The following is a 22,262-nucleotide window of genomic DNA, read 5'->3' on the forward strand; positions in this document are numbered from 1 at the left end:
TCAACAATTTTTTTCGGTGGACTTTGAGCCAATCACCCCTTTACCTTCTCTGACTCATCTTTCAGTCTACCTCGATAGAATCATAGGAGTTGGAGAGGGTAGCCGTAGACTGTTTGTACCTGGACATCTCAGCCTGGAGTTGCTGATCGTTCTTACAACTAGTGAGTCGAACGCGACGCTCGGTAGGCTGATGCACAGCATTCAAGTTGATGTGATCAATTTTGCGGATAGATTAAGATAGTTCCTTCGATCAAGAATATCAACCACTATAGTCGCTAGGTATCTGCATAGATCAACTCGCAAGGATGGACGTCACGGAGCAAGCGAACCAGGGATTACCGGTATGCCAAAGACACTTTTTACCTCATGCATACCGCTACTGAAATCTCTGTTTTCGCCGATCATCAAAGATCCCCGACATGTTGACATCCAGCCTCCAGAAATCCAACTCGATGTTGGCGTCTCAGGACATCCAAAATGAACACTATCAGTGCCTTCGACAGACGTTTCCTCCGACACCTCGATCTCGGTCTGGCTCACCGAGCGGCAACAAGATTCCTCTCGATCATCGAACCTTACCTCTTCAGACCCCACCTTACTCTGTCGCAATCGCTTCTCAATCTAAACCTTGCGAGAAACCTCTTCCTGGAGCATCTCCCAAAGTCGTACTCGGTCGGACTAGGTCTAATCCGGAAACACCTCGCAGCTCTGCCGGACTGCAGATCGATCATGCAGGAGCGTCTCGAGGGTCGTCTAGGTCCAACTCGGCCCGTTCCTCCGGAAATGCTCTGAGCCTGATCCTGGATTCGAACACCCTCCCTTCTAAAGGGAATACGAACCCTCACACGCATAGCTCTGAAGCTAGGTCTTTCGGCATGCAGCATCATTCCCAGGCGGATCACGCGAACAATACCAACCAAACACTTACACACCCGACTGGTCAATCTCTCCAACCGAGCTACAACATGGCGGACGATGTAGACCGGACGGAGGAAACTATGCGAGATGACGAAAGGCTGATCGAAGCCGCCAGACACTACATGACCGGCATGGGCGGGACGGGACAACTCGGCGAGGCGGAGGTGCGCACGACGACCCCCCAGGCTCGGTCGGAACAGAACCTGATGGGAAGTTACTTCCCGAACGGACTCGGCGCCCAGAATACTACTACGAACGAGGCATCTCCGATTTCTGGTCGAGGAATCGGGCGAGTTGTACCCAATCGTTCTCCTTCTCATCAGATCCAAGCCTCGACGAACCAAGTCTCACAAGCTAGTACCGGTCGAGCTCAGCAGCAAACGCTTATTAATCCGATCTCGTCCAACTCTACACACACCGTTGTCCATCACTCTTCCTCACAGCCGACGCTCAGTGCGAGAATGCATGCTATTTGGCTCGAGCAGGAACAGATGCGACTTCGACATCAGCAACAACAACAACTTCAGCCTCACCCTCAGGGCCTGCTTCAGCAACAACAGCAACAACAACGGATGCTAACCCCGGCACAACAGCAATACGTCCTCATGCAGCAAGGTATCGTCAACGGGATGCAAGCTCAAGGTGCTACGCAAGGTTCTTGGAACGTCGCTTCCGGAGGCGCTCCGATCATGCTACGCGGACCGCAGGTCATGGTCGCCCACCCGCAAGCTGGTCCGTCTACCGTTACTCAACAATATCAAAACGTTTACTCTCCCTCCCGATCTCAAGCTCCCTACTCGCAACAAATCAGCCAGACGACTCCCGTACGAGTTCAGAATATGGCCGTCCAGATTACTTCTCCGACCGATATGTATGCGAGAAGCATCAATCCAAACGAGACCCACGGGCCGGGACATGCGCAACCGAGACCTTTACAGAGGATGCCGACGCCCACTTACGAACAGATGGATCCATCCGATTACGGGCTCGGCGGACCTCGAACGGCCGATTCTAGCCAGACCGTGGAATTCGTGAGCAGCCGATCTGCGCCTCAGTCGAGGGAGGAAAAGGAGAACGTCGCAAGTGCTAGCTCGGAAGGGACCTTGAATTTGGCGAGATTATGCGGATCTGCCTGGAAGGAATGCGGAGGAGGGATCGTGAAAGAGTATGCATTGCTGAAACATTATCAGTTGGGGTTGAGGGATTTGATGAGGCAGAGCTCCGAGGTATTTTACGAGGTGGGTATCGGTTGCGCCATATATACGATCCGGAGGCTGAGGCACTAATAAACGGGGTTCGCGCTTGCGCCTAGGGTTTGAGCCACTGGCTTCTCAGCTTGCCGCCGCAGACGCGACTCAAGGACGTCTTCCAAGCGAATATCTCCGTGCAAAATTCTCAAACTGGGACGATCAACAACACACCCTACCTTTCTACTCCCTTGACAGTCATCCTGGAACAATACCGCGATCTTGACAAGAAGATCGTCGAGTATCACATGAGGAACGAAAGGGCGCTAGACGAATTCGAATTCGAGCTCAGGAAGAGGCTGGAAGCGGGATTACAAGGGTTGGTGGATGTCGAAGCGATAGGTTTGACTTCGGTTGTTGTAGGACAGGAAGATCAGAACGAAGGATCTACCTCACAGGGTAAGCCGGTGCTTCTGAGGAAAATCACTGAATTGACCTGTTGACCTTCAATGCATTTGTAGCATCGCTCGACGGAGCAGCTTTCAGCAGTTCCGATACGACCCGGCGAGCGGCTCCAATGCCCGTTGAGATTTCGGAAAACTCCAAGATCTTGAGACGCATCCATGAGATCGGCGATATGAACGTCTACGTCGATTCAAACGGACAGGTTCATGTACACCAAAAAGACCAGCAGATCCAGACAACTCCACGACGCGCTCCCAAGCCGAAACAACAACCTAGCAATCTACCCTCGCAGTACCAACCGCATACCCCTTCTTTCCCTCAAGGCCCCATCAATAGCATCGACACCAACAGCGGAGCGGACGGTCTACCCACGTGGTTGCTTCAACCCAGGCATACCGAACAAGGCCAGACCGGCAATACCTCGTCGTCGAGCTTGAAACAAGGCTCCCGAGTGATGGCTCGTCGTCAAGTCCAGGCCAAGGCTTCCGGTTCGCAGACTGTCGCGCATCAAGACCCAGACGAGACCGAATCTGAGCCTACACTTCCGAAACGAGGCACAAAGGTTGTACGAGCTCCGGTCGCCGAGAAGATCACGAAGAAGACCAAGCTCGGGAAGAGGCGGGCCGAAGAGATGGAATCGGACGCCGAATACGAGAAGCCCAAGAAGGCAATCAGGCCGTCCCCGAAGCATAAGAAGAAGGCATGAGGCGGAACTTACGACCTATTGACGACACAAATCTACCCGAACAATCAATCATTCTTACGAAACTGGCATCGCATCGAGCTCTGAGAATAGTCAGCCAGAGCCGTATTCTTCACTTGTCTTTGTTTGTATTAGATCAATCAGACTGACCCAGATCAGTGACCGTGACACGCGGCACACAAGAAGTATGTCGACCACTTCCCACCGATATTCGAGGATGCGCATCTAGTTTCTGTATACGCGCAGCCCTCCCACTCTGAAGGTATTACAACAGCGCCTTGCCATCTTCTTTCCGTTCGACAAGGCCCTGCCATTCTTTCCGCCATCCGTCCAAACGATTCCGCATATTCGGCTGATTCAGCATCTTCCTCATCCACCGTAAGAAGGTATCCTCGTCCTCGGGTATATAGAATGACGACAAGCTCGATAAGATGGTCTCAAAATTGGCTTTAGGAGTCCCTATACTGGCGCGATGTGCCCAGATTATGCCGACGGATGCCATGATCAGGGCATCTAAACCGTCGAGGAAGAACGCGTCCCATATCCGAAGTTGAGTTTGATAAGGCACGGTATTGGCAAAGAGGGTTATGTACCACTTCGTGGCATACGAGGAGGAGGAGATCATATTATCCCGCTGGGATGGCACAGAGTCGCGAGTCAACATCCAATTGAGCGAGGAATAACAGCTATGCACGACTCACCATCGACACATAGACGTCCGGCATCAGGCTCTCGATTAACCGCTCTTGCACGTAAAAACATTCCAGTAGTCCTGGAAACCCGTGTATGAAAATGCTGTGCATGCGATAAACGTCATGAATCCGGACCATCATCGCATAGACCCGCTGCGAAGCCGAGTAACCAATAAGTGTTCTGCCCTTAAACGGAGAGCATAACAATGCTTACCGGTGCGTCGAAATAACTCAACAGGGTTGCAGCTATCGGCCCCATGCCCTGACAATACCCGCATTCCTTGCAATGCATTGAAAAGCAATGCAGGACGTGGAAGAGCGAACGCTGACTAGGAACGTTTTTTGAGTTCAGCCTGGATTCGAGGTTGATGGTCACCGCTAAACATGCGCAGACGAGACCCACCCGTGACCATATCGGGTATGAAAGAGGATATGCCCGCTGATTGTCCTCGGAACATCGAGATCGATCTGCACATCGTAGCTGGAAGAATCGTCGAGCGTTTTCTGAGACCGTGACCAAAACCGCAGCGTCAGATGCCAGGTTACCTCGGCGAGAAAAATCTGGTTATAAAATAGACTCACCCGGTAGGTCTCGTCCAGCCTAGCCATATTTGGGGAGGACGGTCCGCTCCTTCCCGCTCGCATCTCTGCCATCGCTCCCCATGCTGCCGCTCTCCACCTATCAGGTATTCCTTTATATACCCTTTCTGGCAGCTGTACATTCCCAAGCCCATATCAACCACGATCAGTCAAGAGTTCCCATGGTCTAGCAAGATGAAGACATCAGATCGCTGACCGACCTTTTGACCCTTCCGATCCTGTTCCCATGTCCACCGACTGATATTCATCCCTCCATCCCGTTCCCCTACCCGTAACATCCTCTCCCACTTGCTCACCCTCCGCTTCTCCTTGACTTTTGCCTTGCCGACCGACTCTGCTGACAGTTTCTCCACCATCGCTAGTGGGAGGTTGGGTGCTTCTTCCGCTTGACTCGTCGATGGCCCAGCGGAGGGTTGGGAGAGGGATTTGGGTTTGGTTTTAGGGAGTTTGGGAATCGATTTGAATGGTTTGGAGGGGAGGAGGGAGAGTCGGGATTCTTGACGAGCTTTCATCGCCTGATCGAAGAAGCCGTACCTGTCGAGCCAAAATCCCTCCTGCTGGTCAGCTCTTTGCAACCTTTAAAGACCAGCCTAAGGTAGTGATACGTACCGATCCACCCGTCCCAAAGCCTGCCGTTCTTTCTCTCCCAACCCGTCCCCCCTCTGGGCTGGCGGATCACTCGTCCGACGCTTGACGATCGCCCTCTCCCGTGTTCGTTCAATCCCTTCATCCCAGCCGTCGCCGTAGACACCTTGTACTTCAAGCCGAGCGTCTGTATAGAGGAGTTATACAGTACAGCAGACAATTTGCGGTTGTATCCGGTCTGATCAGCACGATATCGGAGGTCGAGGTAGATTGACAACCTAGAGACTTACAGGTCGAACGGACATGATAAGCGTCATCCTCTTCTCCAGGTTGTTGCACAGACGTGAACGAAGCCGCCGATTCGTTATACGCCCCATTGATCCCAATCCTCCCGTTCATAAACCGGGCGGCACCATTGTTGGCCGTATTGGTGTTATGGCTCTGAATCGACTCGGGTGCGGCCCGGAAGCTCGAGCTCGTACTAGATTGTTCCCGAAGATGTGAATGGGAAACTGAGGATGGTTCGTACGAGCTCCCAGAAGTCAACGCTGAACGTGATGGGTGGATGCTGCGTTGTCGGAGTCCGGAGGATTGTCCTGGTTCGTCGAGCGAGAGGTCTTGCAAAGGGGGAGGTAGGCCGGTGGACGAGCTCCCGCCCGGCGGCCCCTGGGCTCGTTCCGAGTACAATCCAGCTTGTACTGCCAAATGATCACTACTATCCTCTTCCTGGATGACGGGGTGTCGTTCTCGATCGTACACCTCCGCCGCCGGTGCCTCGGCTCCGTAGAGGTCGACGATGCTCGAGACGGTCGAGTCCCGGTTATGATTCATGCTCTTTTATGAAAATCGGGATCGAGACCGATTTTGAAGGCGGTTGCGAGAGACAATCGAACTGTCGATCAGGCGCAGCCTATGGTCTTTCGAACTTGGGTATGTCTTGCGAGACCTACTTCGAGATGACTTGTCGATGATTTTTGTGAAGTCGATCATCAATCGTCAAGAATGTAATGGACCGGTTCGATGATCCCGGAGGTAGAATTGCTTCCGGTCGGAAACAAACAGTACAGGTGATCGAGGGGTCCGGTCGTTTCATGTCCCACTCCTGCTGTTTCGTCTTTCGAACAATTCTGGATTCACGTATCCGCCTATTATCTCGATCATTGAAGCTTGAAACCTCAGACCACGAATATCCTGGTGGTTAATATCTTATTGTTTGACTCTGTTGTGCTGTCAGACTGAACAACGGTTCGTATCATTAGACATGAAACAAACAGAGCATGAGATCACAGCGATGCAATCACTAAGGGGCGAAGCCACAAATCAAAATGACACATCATGATACCGATCGCTCGAATCGCCAAAGTCTACTCTAAGAACTCCTACAGTCATGGTGAAGTGACATTTTCCCCCACATTCCTCCACATGGGCGACCTTGGCCTTCTCCATTGCTCTGTCTGAGCATCATCACTTCGCCACGTGTAGAAATGAGTCAGATCTGCACTACTGTCGTCCTTCGTCTCGACCGATCTCCATTCGCTAACTCCATCTTTCACGCCTTTCAGGTAGTACCGCAGGCCACTAAACTCCCGTGAGATAGACCTTGTACCACTTCTTTCTACAATTTCTATCTGGCTTGGTCGTTCGTCCCAGTCACCTCCAAACCCGTCTTTGGAATCTGCACATCCGAAGTCCAAACCGTCGGTTCTCTCCCGGTTACATCTGTCGATCCAGGATTCCCCGTCATCCTGAGCTCTCGCCCCGCTGTTCTCAGTCCGTCCAAGCGATGAAGCACGACCTACGCCCGTTGACGCGTCGCTTAGAACGAGAGGATTTAGTGTTTTTGCACGGATGTACATGACGTTACAAGCAAGCTTACCTCGAGGATCTTCGCAAAGAATCGGGACGCTTGAAATTATGCCGTCCGGAAGCTCGAGTAGGAGGTCGAAGGTAACCATCATCGCTTGGCTGTTTAGACGATGCCGGATTGCGTTGATCAAGATGGGAAGCGAGATTTTGCTTGCTTGTCACAATCTCGCAATCCCCCGGCTCGATGTATTCAAGTTGACCATCACCACCCTGACGACGAACCCATAAATTGTTCCAATCCGGCCTTTCTGCGTAGTAGAGCCATTCCCTGCCTGGATGTGCGAACCAGTAACAGCCGTCATCCTGGTAACACCTCCAGGTCGGCGTTCTGCTCCCGGAGGACATGTCTGCCGGAAGAATAGGTGGGCATTCGTCCATGCTCACGAGGATGGAAACACTTGACTGAATATTATGAAGTCGGAGGGCCTAGAGCACTTCTCCTTCGAAAATCATGCTGTTTTTTGCCTCGTCTTTCGTATTTATACCTGTGAGATGCATTCACCTTTCGAGTATCATCATTGTTCCACCATTCGGCCAGACTGTGTTAAGCAAAAGACGGTTCTCCTTTGTATGCTTCTCCATTCCAACAGAGGCAGGAAGATAGCTTAGATCAAGCGCATGCGTGAATCACCCCTTCTCGGCAATGAGTGATCACGCGACCCTCCGATATGACCCGCTCTGGTTTGAGAGGCAAGGTACCCCCAGCCTTGATCGAGTGTCAACTGATTCATTGAAGATGTCGATTCAAATGAGACATCTGAGGTGCTCGCAAAACTCCCTTCAACGGTACTTATACGTTCTTCGGAAGGGATCCTTAAAATCTCCCTTTGTGATTTCGTGATAGCTGACAGGGGCGGAAGAGGATGGCTGTCTTGCGAATTCATAGATGACTATGTTGTGCTAGATGCAACTTGATTCTTGATCCACTCATTCCCGTTTAGCGGCGCTCACGAATCTATTCCTCGATGTAACAAAACACAGAATCCACACTATCGCCTGATGTGAATTCGTAGATAGCGGATTGCCGGAGAAGCTTGATAAGGTTTAGGTGCCCGAATAGCCAAGCTTACTGCTAGATTCTGCTACACTGAGTTCAGGGATCTCTCTCCGGCGTTGAAGAAGCATACAAAAGAGGGTCATAAGTAAGGAAATCCTTATCTTCCACCTCTATAGCCATCAATGAAGATCGGCACCACCTTGAAACCGAGATAGGAAAAGAAACAATGGAAGTTTAAGTCGGGTTATCTTTTGCCTGTTCATGAAGCAATTTGACTATGTCGCAGGTATTTCTACAGGTAAGAAAGTCGTCATCCAGGATCTTGCATGTGTAAGACAAGCCAAGTCACTCCATTGTTTGTAGTAATTCCTGATCTCTCAGTAAAAGATTGGTGCGCTTGCATTTTCTACAGGAAGCAGGTTCTGTGTGGGCGATCGGTTCGCATACTTGAATGACTTAAACCAGTGGCTAAGCCAGAGCGCTCGCGGTTGCACACCAAGATAATCGATTCTCGTCAGCTTCTCAACGTTATTCATGGTTATACTTGTGAGGAGAACCCATTTCATGGTCACGTTGCGAATCAACAAAAGAACGGATCTTGTTACCATTCCGACAAGCCAACAAGGGCGTTCTGTCTTCAAAGCGCGACAAGGAAGGGCATGTCTCCGATGGCACCGAGAATGTCGATACCTGAAACTGTAGAGCCTTCTCACGTCCTTGAGGCACGACGGAGGGAATGTCCGGCAAGCGCATCACGTGGCATTATTGAAGGCATCAAGATCGTTATCTCGCGCTTGAGAAGCCGTGAGGGTTACGCACTTCCCACATATGCGTGCGCCTGGTTCCCTACAGTAACTTCGAAGCCGTTAGCGACGATTGTATCGATAAATCGATAGCGAATGCGATAGCATACAAAGGAAGCACTAGAAGTCCTTACCACTGATAGCAGCCTTCTGCTTGGCGACCCCCTTGAGAAGCTTGCGTTTATGATCGTGAGCAAAGCATATAAGCTCCCGCTCTCTGAGGGATCTTCTGGATCTTCTGTTGGCATTATTGCCTATCAGAGCATTCAACTAGCAACTCAAGCGCAAGTAGGGTGCCGATTTCTGCTAGAGGTACACTGATCAAACCAGACCCCCTAGCCATGCCAGACGACAGCAATGTGCCGGAGACGAGACCGAATTTCATTTGGATCTACTATGGAACTCAGGTATTGTACCGGGAACCAGGACGTCAGGAGATATATACGTTGGACGGAGGTACTGACCTGTTGAAGAGATGGCAGGGAGCGGATGGATTTCACTGCGCCTGGATGTCGGAAACGGGTCCGACTCCTCGGTTGACAAACGCCAGTACACAACTGGGGGGAAAAGGACAAGCCTCTCTGGACGAGTTTTTCGATGCCGTTGTCATGCGCGGTGCTCACCGCTATTATCCAACCTCTCAGAGCACGTCATATAGCTCATACCAGTCTGTCCAGAGACAACCTGAAACCCCTTCGAATCGTGAATCCTCCGGGAGATGGACCAGCCCTTTGCAGTGAGTATCCTGAATTTCAAGACAAACAGCTGCATATCACCCACCTCGCTCTACGGCTTAATTGATCGTCCCTCAACTCTGTAGAAACTTGTCAAATCAATCGGGAGGAACAAACATTGCCCCTCCACGCCAGACCGGGGGGATCGGGGGAAGACATTCCCGCGCCCCGTCAAACGCAGGCAGGGCTACCAGCTCGAGGTATTCTTCCACTTCTAGTCTTCAACAAGGTCAGGCTAGTACTAGAGGAAGGGTATTCGGACCTCCCGCCACACTTTGGGTACCAGAGGACAATCCTACTTTTTCGTACACGATACGGAAGCTAGACGACATCGAATACTACTATACACGCGCGACGGATGCCGGTCAAAGGGAGTGGTGTATTCGATACGAAGACGATCTCAGGACTGGTGCTCCCCCAAGTCTGTGGACCCAGTTGGGACCAGACCATACGGAGTGGTACCAGATCACTGGCAAATCTAGTTGGAGCAGAACTGATGGAGTTTCATCATAGCAGTAAAATGCAATCCAGGATCGGAATAGTTTAGCATCTTAGAACCGGATCGTTCAACTTTTGCCTTGTCAATGTTTTGGGTTGATAATCTGTGATTGTGCAGGATTGTGGGAGCGAATACATAGATGTGGACGATTTAGTATTCGAGCAACTAGTAATGATGACCCGTTCAGCCAGGACAAATTGTGTCGCAAAGTGATCCAACCGACTTTTTCGGGTCGATCGCACCTCGATGAGACGCGTTCCGAGAAGCTTCCGTTCGCCACGTGACCAGACCACGCCATGGTACAACAAAGAGAACCGCTGCCTCGTGAGACTGAGAAGCAGCTTCTCGGAATCTGAGTCTTAATTGCTAGACGTTCCAGCTCAATACTTATGTGACTCGAATCACTATAGGGATTCTGGATGGTTCCGATGCCACTTTTAAGAATTCGTCCTCAAGGACTTCACGAAGTACAGAACCCCTCGGACAACACTTTCGGCACATGTCGCAGAATACAGCAGCTTCCGGTCAAACATCCCTTCCTGAGACCTCTGACGGTAGGAGTGGTACTGCGACCCAATCTTATTATATTCCGGATGTAGACGATTCCCTTCTCACCGAAAGAAGTTGCAAAGGTGGTGACGAAGGATGGAATTACCCCACACCGAGATTCCAGCGATCTGATGTCAAGCCCTCTGAGCCGAAAGCGAGCGAGATCTCTCGTTCGATGAAAGGGTCGAAGAGTCAATTGGGACAGCGACAGCAGGAACAAGCTGATGTCGAGAGATTCTTGACCCCAAAGAGGGTCTCCGGGGCGGTATACGACCGAGGCTGTCCGCCAGGTTCTAAAACACTTGATCGATGTCCTTTGTAGTCATACTCTCCAAGTATATCTTCAGTCTTTCGTGTTACTGTTAGATTACTACCATGTTTGTGGCCCATATGAGGTTTCGCGACCGGCGATGAAGGAAAATACCCATGATATAGAGTTAAGACTGATGGCAACACTTTTGCTCCTTGGCTCTAACGGTGTCTGCTAGCCAATCGGCCATTGACCAAGACCTTTTCACGCCCAAGTTCAGGATCTGCGGATCGATATTGCTGATAAAGCTGCTCTTGATGATGCACATCGTGGCCGAAAGTTGCGCCTTTGATCCTTTGAGAATCACAATCATGAATTGTGAACAAAAGAGGCCAGGTCCTTTGGACCTTTCACATTGTCATTGTAATCCTGATAAGCTGATTAACAGACTGGAGTGATTGTGACTAGCGTGGTACCACATCTGCCTTTCTCCTCCTACTAGAACCGCTTTCAGCTCAAATTGCATGAGCCCCGGACGATCGCATTTATGTCGACCACTAGTCTATCGACATTACCACGCCGACGGGACTTTCAAGGGTTGCAAGGAACAATCCGCCTGACGGGCTATCAACCAAATGATTCGACTGAAGCCTCCGAGTTGACACGGTCCGTTGATCGTGAGGAGATCATGTCGACGATGAATGATCCCGTGGGAAACCGTTCGACGACCGGATCGGAACATTCAGCTGCCGAGGTCGATCATCACTGCGACATCGAGATCAGGAACCGATGGTTGACTGGGATTGATGATGAGATCGAGCGTAGGAGGCAGGACGAGGCCACAAGACAGGCGAGGGAGGAAGCTGAGAGGGACAGACAATTCGAAAATCGCCGCAGACAGCTTGACGCCGAAGAAGGGCTCGCCTTCATTCGCAGACGCAGATTCGCTCGCTTATCTTCTAGTTGACTCCGGCTTACTGTCAGGAATGAGATACCATCTCCATGTGACCCAAATCTGTATCAAGGTAGTTGAGAGGAGAAATATCCGCATTTCTATACAGAATCATAATACGACATCTACGCTTTCGCCGAGCACTGAAGGACTGACATGATCAGCTTGCTCATGACCTGTGCGATTCATACCCTCGAAGCTCGCTGTATTGTGGTTGAGTATACTAGATATGGCTGTTACAAGTACACCAGAGTACCGGATCCTTACAAAAGCAATAAGCGCCAAGGAGTGATCTCGACGCGTGCGACCAATCTGTTCACTCGAAGCGAAGAGGGTATGGATAGGAAATCGCCATTAAACTCGACTTTCGAACGTAACTGGTCAGCTGGAGAGAGCTGGCAATCCTCATCGTCCAGCTGAATCATTTTGAAACGTTCAGGATCGATCAATTGGGCCCAAGTCACACGTCTGAGTGAGAGATAGACGAAACAGAGGCAAAGTCCAGAAGCGGAAGCAATCTTTTCAAGGTCACGTGACAAATTTGGCGGCGCTCGATCTCTTGTGATTCCTGCTCGTCACCTCTGATCTGTAAGCTAGCGCAAGCTACAAGCTACAGGCTCATGATTCTCCTTGAGCTGATCAGGTATTCCATCCTTCGACCCATGCCTAGCTTGCTTGCGATCTGCGAGTAGCGTATGACTCGAACCATTTCCACCATACCTACCTCCGGATCCTTCAGATCTTCGGTTCCAGCCGAGAGCCGCGCTGCCGACGACCGCGTGCATCTCGCTCGTATGGGCACACCATGCGCCGCACCTTTCATCTTCGCTCGAGTCGCCAAAACCCAACACCAACCCCTCCTCGCCCCGATCTGTCTGTAGATCGCTCGAGTATTCGCCATCGGGTCATCCTTTCATTATTACAATAGCTCTGTCCAGGCTCCGATCCGGCAGGCTGAGTATGCCGATGTATCATATAGCTCTTATGTGGGATCGCTAGACATAATAGATCCTCGAACCCCTGTCCGATCGATCAACTCCGAACCCCGAGGAGGAAAGCTGCAAAACGTAACAAGGAATAGTGCGATACAATTATAATAGGACCGATAATGACAGTGGCCCCAATGCAAAAAGCCGACCCCGACAGGGATCCTTTACAAACCCACAAAACAAGACTGCCTACCTGGCTCTACCCTCTCAGTTTCTGCCCACCGATCCCATCACTATGGAGACACCCGATCCTGTTCGCCAAGCATCCCATTCCACTGTACGTCCTCGGAGTCATCTCAGCGTTAGTTGCGGGTGCTTGTCTTCCAGCATCGGGTATCGTCTACGGATGGTGGACGAACGGTGTTACAGCTGCAGATGGCACTCCGGACAGCAAGCTCGATAGGAGTAGTACGGCGGGGTGGATCATGACCCTGATAGGAGTGCTAGCGTTCTTTACATCATGGCTCTTCTTATGGTGTTGTGAGTAACCGATTCAAGCCGCCCTCCGCATAGTTTCTACCGTTCTAATCACTCTTATTCGTTCGGTCAATGCAGTTGCTACAGCATCGGATGTCATCACGTTACACCTTCGACGTGCCTATGTCAGCAGTGTCGTAAGCTCGATCGAGATAGCCAGGCGCACACAGATTCCTAAACTGAGCTCAACCACGCTCCTCTCCCGGATCGCAGCTGGTTCAAGATCAGGCGTTCTTCGATAGCCATGGACCTGGAGAGGTGGCCAGTAGAGCCGGAAAGGATATCAACACGATCCGAGCGTGTTATGGGGAAAAGATGGGTTACGTGTTCTGGAGCGTGGGAACTTTGATCGCTGTGAGTTTGTTGTTTGATCGCCTAGGCTAGGCGCATTCTAGACATTCTATGCCTCTTGGGAAGATCGAAGCAGGCTGACCGAGAGTGGCTTTGTTTCATCATTCCAACAGTCGATCATTCCGAGCTTCTGCCTCCCAGGAACCGCCAGACTCAGTGGCGTGATCATCAGCGTCATTCCGTTCACCTTGGCCATCATCTGGGTATCGAGCTACCTCATCCACACCTCTTCCGCGCCAATCTCTACGCTAGAAGGCCGGGCTTCCTCCCTCGTCGAACAGATCCTTTCTTCAATCCGGATCGCCCAGACGTTCTCTATGGAGTCGTCCCTCGTCAAGAAGTTCGACGAAGCGTTCTTGAGCAGGTTGGAGAGACTAGGGAGGACGAGAGCTTTAGCCAGAGCGTTCGAACAGGCCGGAGTGTACTTTGCTCTGTTCTTGACGTTCTCGTTGAGTTTCTGGATGAGCGGGATAGAGGTTGTCAACGGAGTGCAGGTCGGATACGCCTTGACGGTGAGTTGGGGGAAGCACGTGGCAAAATCTAATGCCTGATCATAGCTGACGGACCGGGGTTCTGGATTCAGTGTTTCTGGAACATGATCAACGCGCTCTTCGCTCTTGCCAATGTGCTGCCGTTAGTCTTCACTTTCATGTAGCTTGTTTGGTTCGATCCTTGACTTACGTTTTTGGATTTGCGTCCACAGTCATATTGCGAGCCTTGCAGATGCTGCCGTTGCCTTGACGACTCTCCGCAGACAGATCGAGCGTCGTCCTTTCATCGACATCAGGGACCCCTCCGGGATCACTCTTCCTACCGACAAACACGCTCTACAACTTAGAGGAGGTACCGACGACTCCGATCTTGCAGCCAAAGGACAGTCCGATTGGAAACCCGAATTCGAGCTTCGGAACATAACTTTCGCCTACCCCTCTCGACCTGCCGTAAAGAGTCTGGACGATGTTAGTCTTCGGATTGAACCTGGCAAGATGACCGCGTTTGTGGGTCACAGCGGGTCGGGAAAGAGTACGACAGTGGGGTTGCTGTTGAGAGAATATGATCCAGAGACGGGTAACCTCAGGAACCCGTCAGACGAGGACACCGGGTTGGAGGAGGACACAATACAAACTCTGGCTGACGATGGGGAAGTCGCGTCGGGCGAGGACGAGAAGCACGACGAGGTTCAGACCGACAAGACGAGCAGGCTGGGAGGCCTGTTCGGCTCTAAGGACAAGTCTGGGGATCTCGAAAAGGCAAGCAGAAAGGAGGCGGAAGAAAGAAGCCGCGTGCAGGGATCAGGGACGGTGCTCTTCGCCGGTCGAGATATCCGAGAGTACAACCTCCAGTGGTATCGTCAACAGATCTCGGTCGTTTCACAAGCGCCCCAGCTCTTTTCGACCTCGATCTTCGGCAACGTCGCAGCCGGTCTCACTGGTACCGAATTCGAGTATCGCCCCGAGCGGGATACTCTCGATAGCGAGGACGCCGGGACGCGCGAGAGGATGGCCATGATCAGGGAGCTCGTCGAGGACGCCTTGAGAAAAGCCCAAGCCTGGGAGTTCGTCTCGAGATTGCCCGAAGGAATGGACACAGTGATAACAGGAGGAAGAGCACAGCTCCTCAGTGGCGGGCAGAGACAGCGAGTCGCGCTCGCTCGTGCTTTAGTCAGCAAGCCGGCGGTCTTGCTGCTTGACGAGGCTACGTCGGCTTTGGATACGGCTTCAGAAGACAAGATCCGAAAGATGCTTGAGATCGAGCAGAAGGAGAGAGGGATGTCGCTGATTGTTGTTGCGCATCGTATGAGTACAATCGTCTCCGCAGACAAGATCTTCGTGATGCAGAGCGGCAAGGTTGTTGATGAAGGAACTTACGACGAGCTGCTCGAGACCGACCGCAAGGACCAGACGTTCAGGAATATGGTGCTCGCCAATCAGGAACAGCAGCGAGCCGATACCGTCGATGAGAAGATCGCTTACGAGAACAATGTGAATGGTATCACTGCAGACGATCAATCGGGTATCTTCAGTAACACTTCCACCGTCGGAATCCTACCTGAAGGATCTGGCATGAGTACACCTCCCAACCTGTCCATCAACCGATCCAATTCTACGGGAACGAAGCGTCCCGACCTACACATGCTGTATTCTGGTCGAGGGAGCAATTTCGGCAGGATGGACCATACGATCGATGGACCAGTGGGTATGGCTGGAACTGTAAATCCGCCCGTGGCAGAAGAGGAGGAAGCTTCAGAGGGTTCCTCGCCGAGCGACGAAAAGCCCGACGCGATGGACGTCCAGCGACCGGATCCGCTCAAGCCTCGCCGATACTCCAAGGGTGCCCTATTGAAAAGTTATTGGCAAATCATGGCTGGGCGCAAGTGGTGGTTCTTGTTGGGTGTCGTCTGCTCGATCGCGGCTGGAGCCGGCTGGCCCATAGAAGGCTGGATGGTACGTCGTTTGCGAAAAATGACTCAGCGCGGCACCTTACAGCTAACACGATTGTCGATTTAGGTCGGTGAAGGTGTGCACGTTCTATCCATCGAGGGAGATCCTCAAGCAGTGAGACAAGGCGCAAACCGTTGGGCCCTGTGGTTCTTGGTGCTAGCCATTGCGGACTTTGCTGTTCTCGTCGTCAACGGGGTCTCGTGAGCAATTCCGAGTTCAAGTTACCGATGATCAACCTCTGCCCTTCCACAAAAAGCTTACACCACTCGCCTTTCCTTCACAGTTTCGAGCTTGTCTCTGAATCGGTCGTCCGTATTGTGAAGCGGGAGAGCATGCGTTCTCTGCTAAAACAAGAGACGGGATTCTTCGAGAGTAACGAGGAGTCAGATGCAGGGGCGCTGACTGCGGCCCTATCGTCGAAACCCACCGAAATCACGGCTGCTTCGGGACTTATCTTGTCTCAGATCCTGATCGCGGTGGCTAATTTGATCGGGTCCATGATACTCGGATTCGTCCTCTCGTGGAAGGTGACCGTGGTAGCGCTGCCCCCAGTCCTGGTCACGTTCTTCTCTGGATGGCTAAACGTCTACTTCATCGACAAGTATGAAGCGCAAAACTCTGGACCGGCTTCGCGGTGTGCATCGTTTCTAAGCGAGACGGTCGACGTCGTTCGAACGGTCACGAACCTCAACTACCAACGAGCCTCGCTCCGCTCTTTTGACAAGCATAATCTGGTCACTAAACGAACAAGCCTCTACTTGAACCTCGGTTCGATCGGTTTCTCGATCTCGCAAGCGATGATCATCCTGCTCCAAGCGTTGCTCTTCTACTGGGGAGGGAAGCTCACAGCCGAGGAAGGCCTGGTAAGCACACTGAGGGGCAGTTGATCGAGCAAATTTATCATGATGCTCATCGGTACTTTCGCGCAGTCAACCGTGGCGCTATTTGCTAGCTTCGAAGCAATCATCATCGCGGTAAGCGACCTGCTCCCCTTTTTCATATCAATTCCAAATGCTTATCGCTTCGCCTCACAGAGTTTTGCTTCAAGCCGTCTGCTGCTTTTCGTCGGGGATGTCGGCCGCGCCTTCTCTGGTATGGCTGTGGTTCAGGTAAGGCTAATCGCAAGCAATCTGGAACGATCAGTTGACTGATTATTCCTGACATTTTTAGAGCTGGTTCGATAGGAAGCCCGTTATCGCCAACATCGCCTCGAACCCAGATCGCGAGAAGCAGAACCACGACTTTTACGTCGGGGATATTGTCTTGTGAGCAGACTTGCCGTCTCAAAAGCGCCTATGTCTTGCTGATTCTCCCGAATGACCTGTACCAGGTCGAACATCGAGCTTCGATATCCTAGGCGACCTGAACACCCAGCGTTGAAGAACGTCAGCCTTACCATCAAATCTGGTCAGACGCATGCCTTTTGCGGATCGAGTGGTTCGGGCAAGAGCAGTAAGTTCCGCAATTCGGGAGCGGGATCCCGCTTATCTGACTGAATGGAAACCCTTCTTAGGTCTGCTTGCGCTCTTGTTGAGGTTCTACGAGCCCTGTAAAGGACAGGTCACTTTCGGCGGAAGAGATTCAAGGTCGATTCCTCTCAAGGAATTGCGATCGCGCTGTGCCTACGTATCTCAGGATCCTCAGCTCTTCGAGGGTACAATCCGCTGGAACTTGTGTCGTGAGTCGACATGACCTGCCTATATTGCCGCAGGCGACATGCGTCGTTCCGTTGCATACTAGTTATTGATGAACGTTGTTCTCGCACGCAGTGGGAGCGGTGAACGCAGATCAGGTGAGGCAAGAAGCGCTCGAAGAAGCTTGTGATCAAGCTTGTATCCTGGACTTCATTCGCGGGTTGAAGGATGGCTTCGAGACCGAGATCGGGATGAAAGGAGCTGCCTTGAGTGGTGGACAGCGACAGGTTCGTGATTCCTGATCGCCTAGACTTCGTTCCGGTAGCTGTACACGAAGGCTGACATTTCTACTTTCATATTACAGCGCCTGTGTATCGCACGAGCATTGATTAGAAAGCCGGAGATCCTGTTCTTGGACGGTAAGCTACCCTTCGCCTTCCGCTTGTGGAGCAAAGCCGAACGCGGCGACGAACCTTGCCGACCGCTGATATCCATTATCACAGAGGCTACCTCCGCTTTGGATGCGACATCCGAACTTCAAGTCAACAAGGCTCTAGCGAACGCTTCTAAAGGACGCACTACGATTACGATCGCCCACAGATTGAGCACTATCCGGGCAGCAGACGTTATTCATGTAATCGAGGACGGCCGAGTCAAGGAAGAAGGAAGTCACGACGAGCTGATCAAGCGCAGGGGGCGTTACGTAGAGCTCGTCGAGGCTCAAATGTAAATCGAGACGCACAGCTGTTTCTTTGCCCTCGGAACCTGAGGTATATAATGATTCTATCCGACCTGGGTCAGGTGGACGCAGCTTATCCTGCCTGCATGCCATCTCTGGACGTCTGTAATTGTGTACGTGTGTACTCAACATCAAGCCCAGGCCATAATGATCGGGTGGGGGACTATTGACCTGAGCCTTGTCGCGATCGCGTGCCAGGAAACGATGATGATATCATCACGAGCGGTTGTTCCGATTCGCATATCGCACAACTCTCTGCTATTTTCTTGCTGCTGACTCCTTACGTAGACTGACCACGCACTCAAGTAATCTTCAATCCAACAGTGATCAGAGTCGATATAATATGCCTTGGCAAAAAACCTTGTGAGCCCACCCGCTGTAGCCTGGACGATACAATATGCTTCATCGGACAGAGTTCCTGACGCAAATCGTGTACTTGACCTCTTCACAGCACCCTCTCTCGACAAGCCAAAGGCTGCCACCTCGTCACTCGAGAGGTAGAGAACCATATCAAAGAAGGATTATCGGGAACCAAGATCGGGATCTTGCACCTTTTCATCAAGCATACCAGCGCTGGGTTGACGATCAACGAGAACTATGATTCGGGTAAGTGATTATGTCAGACGTCGTCGTAGTGGAGGCATAGGGGAGAAGATACTGAAGGTCGATCTTTGTTCTTTATGGTAGACGTAAGAAAGGGTAAGTCAGATTGAGAGTTAATGGCAGGGCATGCCTCTCGAAGTCTGGCAAGCTGACTTAAAATGACTACTGTCTACTGTGACCGATAGATATGGACATGGCGTACGTTTACCCTCAACAACCTATTCATATGCTTCGATGCTGACAAATGTTCAAACTATCGTTCTTGTCAGGCTGGACACCATCGTTCCTGAATCATTACCTTGGAAGCACGTGGACGAGGGCCCAGAGTAAGCTCGATCGCCAACCTTTCCAAATACGCATGTCCACAAGTTTAGGTTCGCTGAGAAGAATCGTTCGTATTATATAGTGACTCAGTCTCACATACCAAAGCTACCATTGTGGGCTCATCAGTGACGATCCCCATCACCGACGGTCGTCTCAACTTGGGTACATGGCAGGGTGAGTCACAGCATCCTCCTGCTGGCGCTACCGGCTTGCCGATATGACGGATCTGGAAGCACGGAATGAAACCCTTGCTGGTCGAAGTGCTAACCCTTGTCACTCATGTCAGGTATCTACTTGACCGAATTCAGGCATCATCCTCACAGCCGTAGCGTCGTCGCGACCATCACGTAAGTTGAGCGGATCTATTCAAGCTAGATTCCGACTTTGACTGAACGAATTCATGTTCTATAGTCCTTGAATGTGGTGCTAAGCAGTTGAGGTTGTTGAAAGTATGCAATGGACCCGGCGTCGGGGTTGACTGTATCTAAAGAGGTTGAGAAAAGGATCGAGGGTTTGCTCATATTGGACATTCCTAACGCGGCTCGAGCACGAATTGGTAACAGGCTTTCAGCCCCCTAGAATCGGCCGACACACTCGCTCTGCTTCAAACTAAACTCTTTGACGTGCGGAAGAGGTCATGGGAGCTTTTCGTTGATGAAGGACCGTCATGCTGTTTGCCATGGCAGGAATGCGATATGATGTTCAGGTCAAGGTCGCCAAGTCCACGGTCAGATGATAGATGTTCATGCCAACGACCTGAGCGTCAACATGATCTTCGATGATTCTTGAATGTTTGTACGAGGTCGTTGAAGATAATTCACAGCCACATACTCTTTCCAAAGAGTCAAAGGAAAGCCTATTTTACCGGCACCATGTCTCTCTTCGGTGCTCCCAAGGTGAGGAGTGTGATTGAGGAATAAAGTACGACGTTTCCTGATCACCTCGACCGTATTATAATCAGCCTGCTACGTCCGGGTTTAGCTTCGGTCAAGCGCCAGCAGCCGCCAATCCTCCAGCCGCTCCTACATTTGGAGGATTCGGAACTCAGCCTGCTTCGACTTCGACGGCTCCTGCTACGGGATCGCTATTCGGTGGGGCTCAACCTCAACAACAGCAACAGCAGCAGCCTGCCGGGGGTTTGTTTGGCAGTCAAGCCGGAACGACGGGCCAACAACAGGGATCATCAGGAGGACTATTCGGGTTGGGACAGAGCACCTCGAGCAATAACCAACAGCAGCAACAGCAACAGAATGGAACGACGTCTGGCGGCTTGTTCGGTGGTGGGAGTTCGTTCGGCGGGTTCGGGGCCAACAAGACTGCTTCGACGATCGGGTCTACCTTTGGGCAGCAACAGGGTGGTCAACAACAACTGGGACAGTCGCAATTACAGCAGTCGCAATTCTCTCAGCAACAACAGCAGCAGGCACCGCAACAGCAACAGTTGCCACCCTGGTCAAGCGGTTCGGGGATCCAGCTAGAATCGGTCTTTCAGGTGGATATCCCTGGAGACATGTTGTTCGAAGATATCGAGAAGAAGTTTCCGGATACCGCCAAGGCTATCTTGATGATCGAGTGCGTGCATCAGCTCGTCATTATCACAACCTTTCTTGGACACTGATGCGATTTTTAACGATCTCGTTCGTAGGGAGTCATTACAGCGAGAGAGGAACGTACGGGAGAGCATCGATGTAAAAGAGCTGGGGACGAGGTTGACACAGGACCGATCAGAGATCAGCACGCTTTCTTCCGTACGCTCTTGCTCCCCTTATGTATGCGTATCACACCACCCTAATTCTTCTCCTACTGGCTTACTTACCAGGGCATGCAAGTCCACCAACACTCGATCAAGGAACTCCGACGACGCGTAGATCGACTAGCTCAGCAGGCCGAGGAGATCAACAATGTCTGGCAGACGTGCGTGGAGGTGCTCAAGACTGCGCACGAGCAGAAGGTCTCGGGCGGAAGCATGGTCTCGCAGCATGGTACATTTTATCGAGAGTGAGTTGCGATTCTGCATCTTCATCTTGAATGTTGAATGAGAGATCTGGGGGGTAGGTTCAGTTGAGTGGATCGAAGTTCGATGTTGATTTGGCTTCGGTTATTTGCGTAGTTTCTTTGCCAAGCTGGCGGAACAGATGAAGGTGCAGATGGGTCAATACCGAAGAACGTTCGAGGTGAGCCATTTGACACAAGCTCGAGTTCGGGCCGTTCTGGTCGCCAACCTGATGCTCATCGTTTCCGTATCAAACAACCTGTTCTTTAGCAAATCGAGAGACAACTCGTCGGGCTGAGTAGGGCTTCCAACAAGCCTACACCGCAAGGTAAGAGATCTCCCGGTTTACGGCTCGACCAGAATGCAGTCTCTAAATTGAACCACTTCTTTAATCCTTGCAGCCATCGCGCAAACGGTATCGAACAACCAGAACACGATCATGGGTCTCGCGAGCGACATGGCGAGCTTGGAAGAACGAATCAAGAACTTGTCGGCTCATTATCGGTAAGCCTCTCGCTTCGAGATCCCGATGTCAGAGAACTCATCTGTACGATGTCCCTTCGATTCTGCAGACAAGCCTATCGATCAAAGATGAACACGGTCGTCGACCCGTTCGTTATCGCCCGAGCCGAGGCTGGAGAACCGCCGTTGGGTCATAGCGGGCAGAGGGGTGAGAGGAGCCTCGACGACAACCTCGGCGAGCTGAGGATGGGTTGAGCTCGAGATCAGACCATGTGTACATGAGGGTGGGCAGTGTATTTTATGATCATGTAGCGATCGAGCGGTCCGGATACAAGTGTTGGCCAAGGTAGCGCGCTTTCTCTTGGCGGTCGCCGGGGTGAATCGTCAGATTTCAGCAACATATGACGTATTCGAAACCACTTGCACTTGAGGAGGTTCATATATGCACC

At 51.6% G+C, this 22,262-nt stretch overlaps 6 protein-coding genes across 6 annotated transcripts; 5 read left to right on the forward strand and 1 right to left on the reverse strand.

Moving 5' to 3' along the window:
• The first annotated feature begins 2,403 nt into the window (after positions 1-2,403).
• On the forward strand, positions 2,404-3,489 carry HD553DRAFT_309701 (uncharacterized protein). The gene is made up of 3 exons (XM_046179738.1): positions 2,404-2,564; positions 2,627-3,356; positions 3,424-3,489. The coding sequence occupies exons 1-2, from the start codon at positions 2,414-2,416 to the stop codon at positions 3,274-3,276; spliced, it is 801 nt and encodes a 266-aa protein (XP_046037484.1). The 5' UTR covers positions 2,404-2,413; the 3' UTR covers positions 3,277-3,356; positions 3,424-3,489.
• Positions 3,398-6,098, reverse strand: HD553DRAFT_218111 (rab-GTPase-TBC domain-containing protein). The gene is made up of 8 exons (XM_046177216.1): positions 5,441-6,098; positions 5,175-5,337; positions 4,766-5,099; positions 4,548-4,679; positions 4,369-4,469; positions 4,180-4,294; positions 3,975-4,118; positions 3,398-3,907 (listed from the first exon to the last, which is right to left on the reverse strand). Exons 1-8 carry the CDS (start codon positions 5,979-5,981, stop codon positions 3,539-3,541), a joined length of 1,899 nt encoding a protein of 632 aa, XP_046037485.1. The 5' UTR covers positions 5,982-6,098; the 3' UTR covers positions 3,398-3,538.
• A 2,192-nt stretch (positions 6,099-8,290) lies between these two features.
• Positions 8,291-11,815, forward strand: HD553DRAFT_323418 (uncharacterized protein; the record flags this gene model as incomplete). The annotated part of the gene is made up of 7 exons (XM_046181383.1): positions 8,291-8,311; positions 8,532-8,864; positions 8,922-9,005; positions 9,224-9,552; positions 9,637-9,971; positions 10,460-10,863; positions 11,351-11,815. The coding sequence occupies 7 exons, from the start codon at positions 8,291-8,293 to the stop codon at positions 11,813-11,815; spliced, it is 1,971 nt and encodes a 656-aa protein (XP_046037486.1).
• Positions 11,816-12,686: 871 nt separating this feature from the next.
• Positions 12,687-18,790, forward strand: HD553DRAFT_309706 (P-loop containing nucleoside triphosphate hydrolase protein). Its single transcript, XM_046179739.1, has 17 exons — positions 12,687-13,269; positions 13,345-13,403; positions 13,480-13,620; positions 13,731-14,129; positions 14,201-14,250; positions 14,321-16,061; positions 16,125-16,258; positions 16,342-16,921; positions 16,988-17,032; positions 17,093-17,167; positions 17,229-17,323; positions 17,389-17,510; positions 17,572-17,736; positions 17,828-17,979; positions 18,057-18,111; positions 18,196-18,544; positions 18,630-18,790. Exons 1-16 carry the CDS (start codon positions 12,909-12,911, stop codon positions 18,420-18,422), a joined length of 4,401 nt encoding a protein of 1,466 aa, XP_046037487.1. The 5' UTR covers positions 12,687-12,908; the 3' UTR covers positions 18,423-18,544; positions 18,630-18,790.
• HD553DRAFT_309709 (uncharacterized protein) lies at positions 18,630-19,792 on the forward strand. Its single transcript, XM_046179740.1, has 7 exons — positions 18,630-18,794; positions 18,883-19,037; positions 19,119-19,130; positions 19,220-19,232; positions 19,304-19,360; positions 19,441-19,532; positions 19,645-19,792. Exons 1-7 carry the CDS (start codon positions 18,775-18,777, stop codon positions 19,707-19,709), a joined length of 414 nt encoding a protein of 137 aa, XP_046037488.1. The 5' UTR covers positions 18,630-18,774; the 3' UTR covers positions 19,710-19,792.
• Positions 19,793-20,150: 358 nt separating this feature from the next.
• Positions 20,151-22,261, forward strand: HD553DRAFT_218474 (uncharacterized protein). The gene is made up of 8 exons (XM_046177217.1): positions 20,151-20,254; positions 20,320-20,930; positions 21,004-21,106; positions 21,178-21,356; positions 21,469-21,532; positions 21,622-21,679; positions 21,753-21,855; positions 21,924-22,261. The coding sequence occupies exons 1-8, from the start codon at positions 20,231-20,233 to the stop codon at positions 22,066-22,068; spliced, it is 1,287 nt and encodes a 428-aa protein (XP_046037489.1). The 5' UTR covers positions 20,151-20,230; the 3' UTR covers positions 22,069-22,261.
• The last annotated feature ends 1 nt before the right edge of the window (position 22,262 follows it).

The sequence above is a fragment of the Filobasidium floriforme genome (genome assembly GCF_021052385.1).
Source record: "Filobasidium floriforme strain CBS 6241 chromosome Unknown HD553scaffold_8, whole genome shotgun sequence".
Taxonomy (NCBI): Eukaryota; Fungi; Basidiomycota; class Tremellomycetes; order Filobasidiales; family Filobasidiaceae; genus Filobasidium; species Filobasidium floriforme.

Coding starts and splice junctions, on each gene's coding strand:
- HD553DRAFT_309701 (XM_046179738.1), top strand. CDS start 2,414: ATGAGGAACGAAAGGGCGCTAGACGAATTCGAATTCGAGCTCAGGAAG. Junction 2,565..2,626: donor CGAAGGATCTACCTCACAGG/GTAAGCCGGTGC, acceptor ATGCATTTGTAG/CATCGCTCGACGGAGCAGCT.
- HD553DRAFT_218111 (XM_046177216.1), bottom strand. CDS start 5,981: ATGAATCATAACCGGGACTCGACCGTCTCGAGCATCGTCGACCTCTAC. Junction 5,338..5,440: donor TTATCATGTCCGTTCGACCT/GTAAGTCTCTAG, acceptor TCCTCTATACAG/ACGCTCGGCTTGAAGTACAA. Junction 4,470..4,547: donor GGCTGGACGAGACCTACCGG/GTGAGTCTATTT, acceptor TCACGGTCTCAG/AAAACGCTCGACGATTCTTC.
- HD553DRAFT_309706 (XM_046179739.1), top strand. CDS start 12,909: ATGACAGTGGCCCCAATGCAAAAAGCCGACCCCGACAGGGATCCTTTA. Junction 17,168..17,228: donor CTGGTATGGCTGTGGTTCAG/GTAAGGCTAATC, acceptor TGACATTTTTAG/AGCTGGTTCGATAGGAAGCC. Junction 17,511..17,571: donor GAGTGGTTCGGGCAAGAGCA/GTAAGTTCCGCA, acceptor AACCCTTCTTAG/GTCTGCTTGCGCTCTTGTTG.
- HD553DRAFT_309709 (XM_046179740.1), top strand. CDS start 18,775: ATGCCTTGGCAAAAAACCTT. Junction 19,361..19,440: donor CACGTGGACGAGGGCCCAGA/GTAAGCTCGATC, acceptor CGTATTATATAG/TGACTCAGTCTCACATACCA. Junction 19,533..19,644: donor CAACTTGGGTACATGGCAGG/GTGAGTCACAGC, acceptor CACTCATGTCAG/GTATCTACTTGACCGAATTC.
- HD553DRAFT_218474 (XM_046177217.1), top strand. CDS start 20,231: ATGTCTCTCTTCGGTGCTCCCAAG. Junction 20,931..21,003: donor AAGGCTATCTTGATGATCGA/GTGCGTGCATCA, acceptor TCTCGTTCGTAG/GGAGTCATTACAGCGAGAGA. Junction 21,856..21,923: donor AACTTGTCGGCTCATTATCG/GTAAGCCTCTCG, acceptor TCGATTCTGCAG/ACAAGCCTATCGATCAAAGA.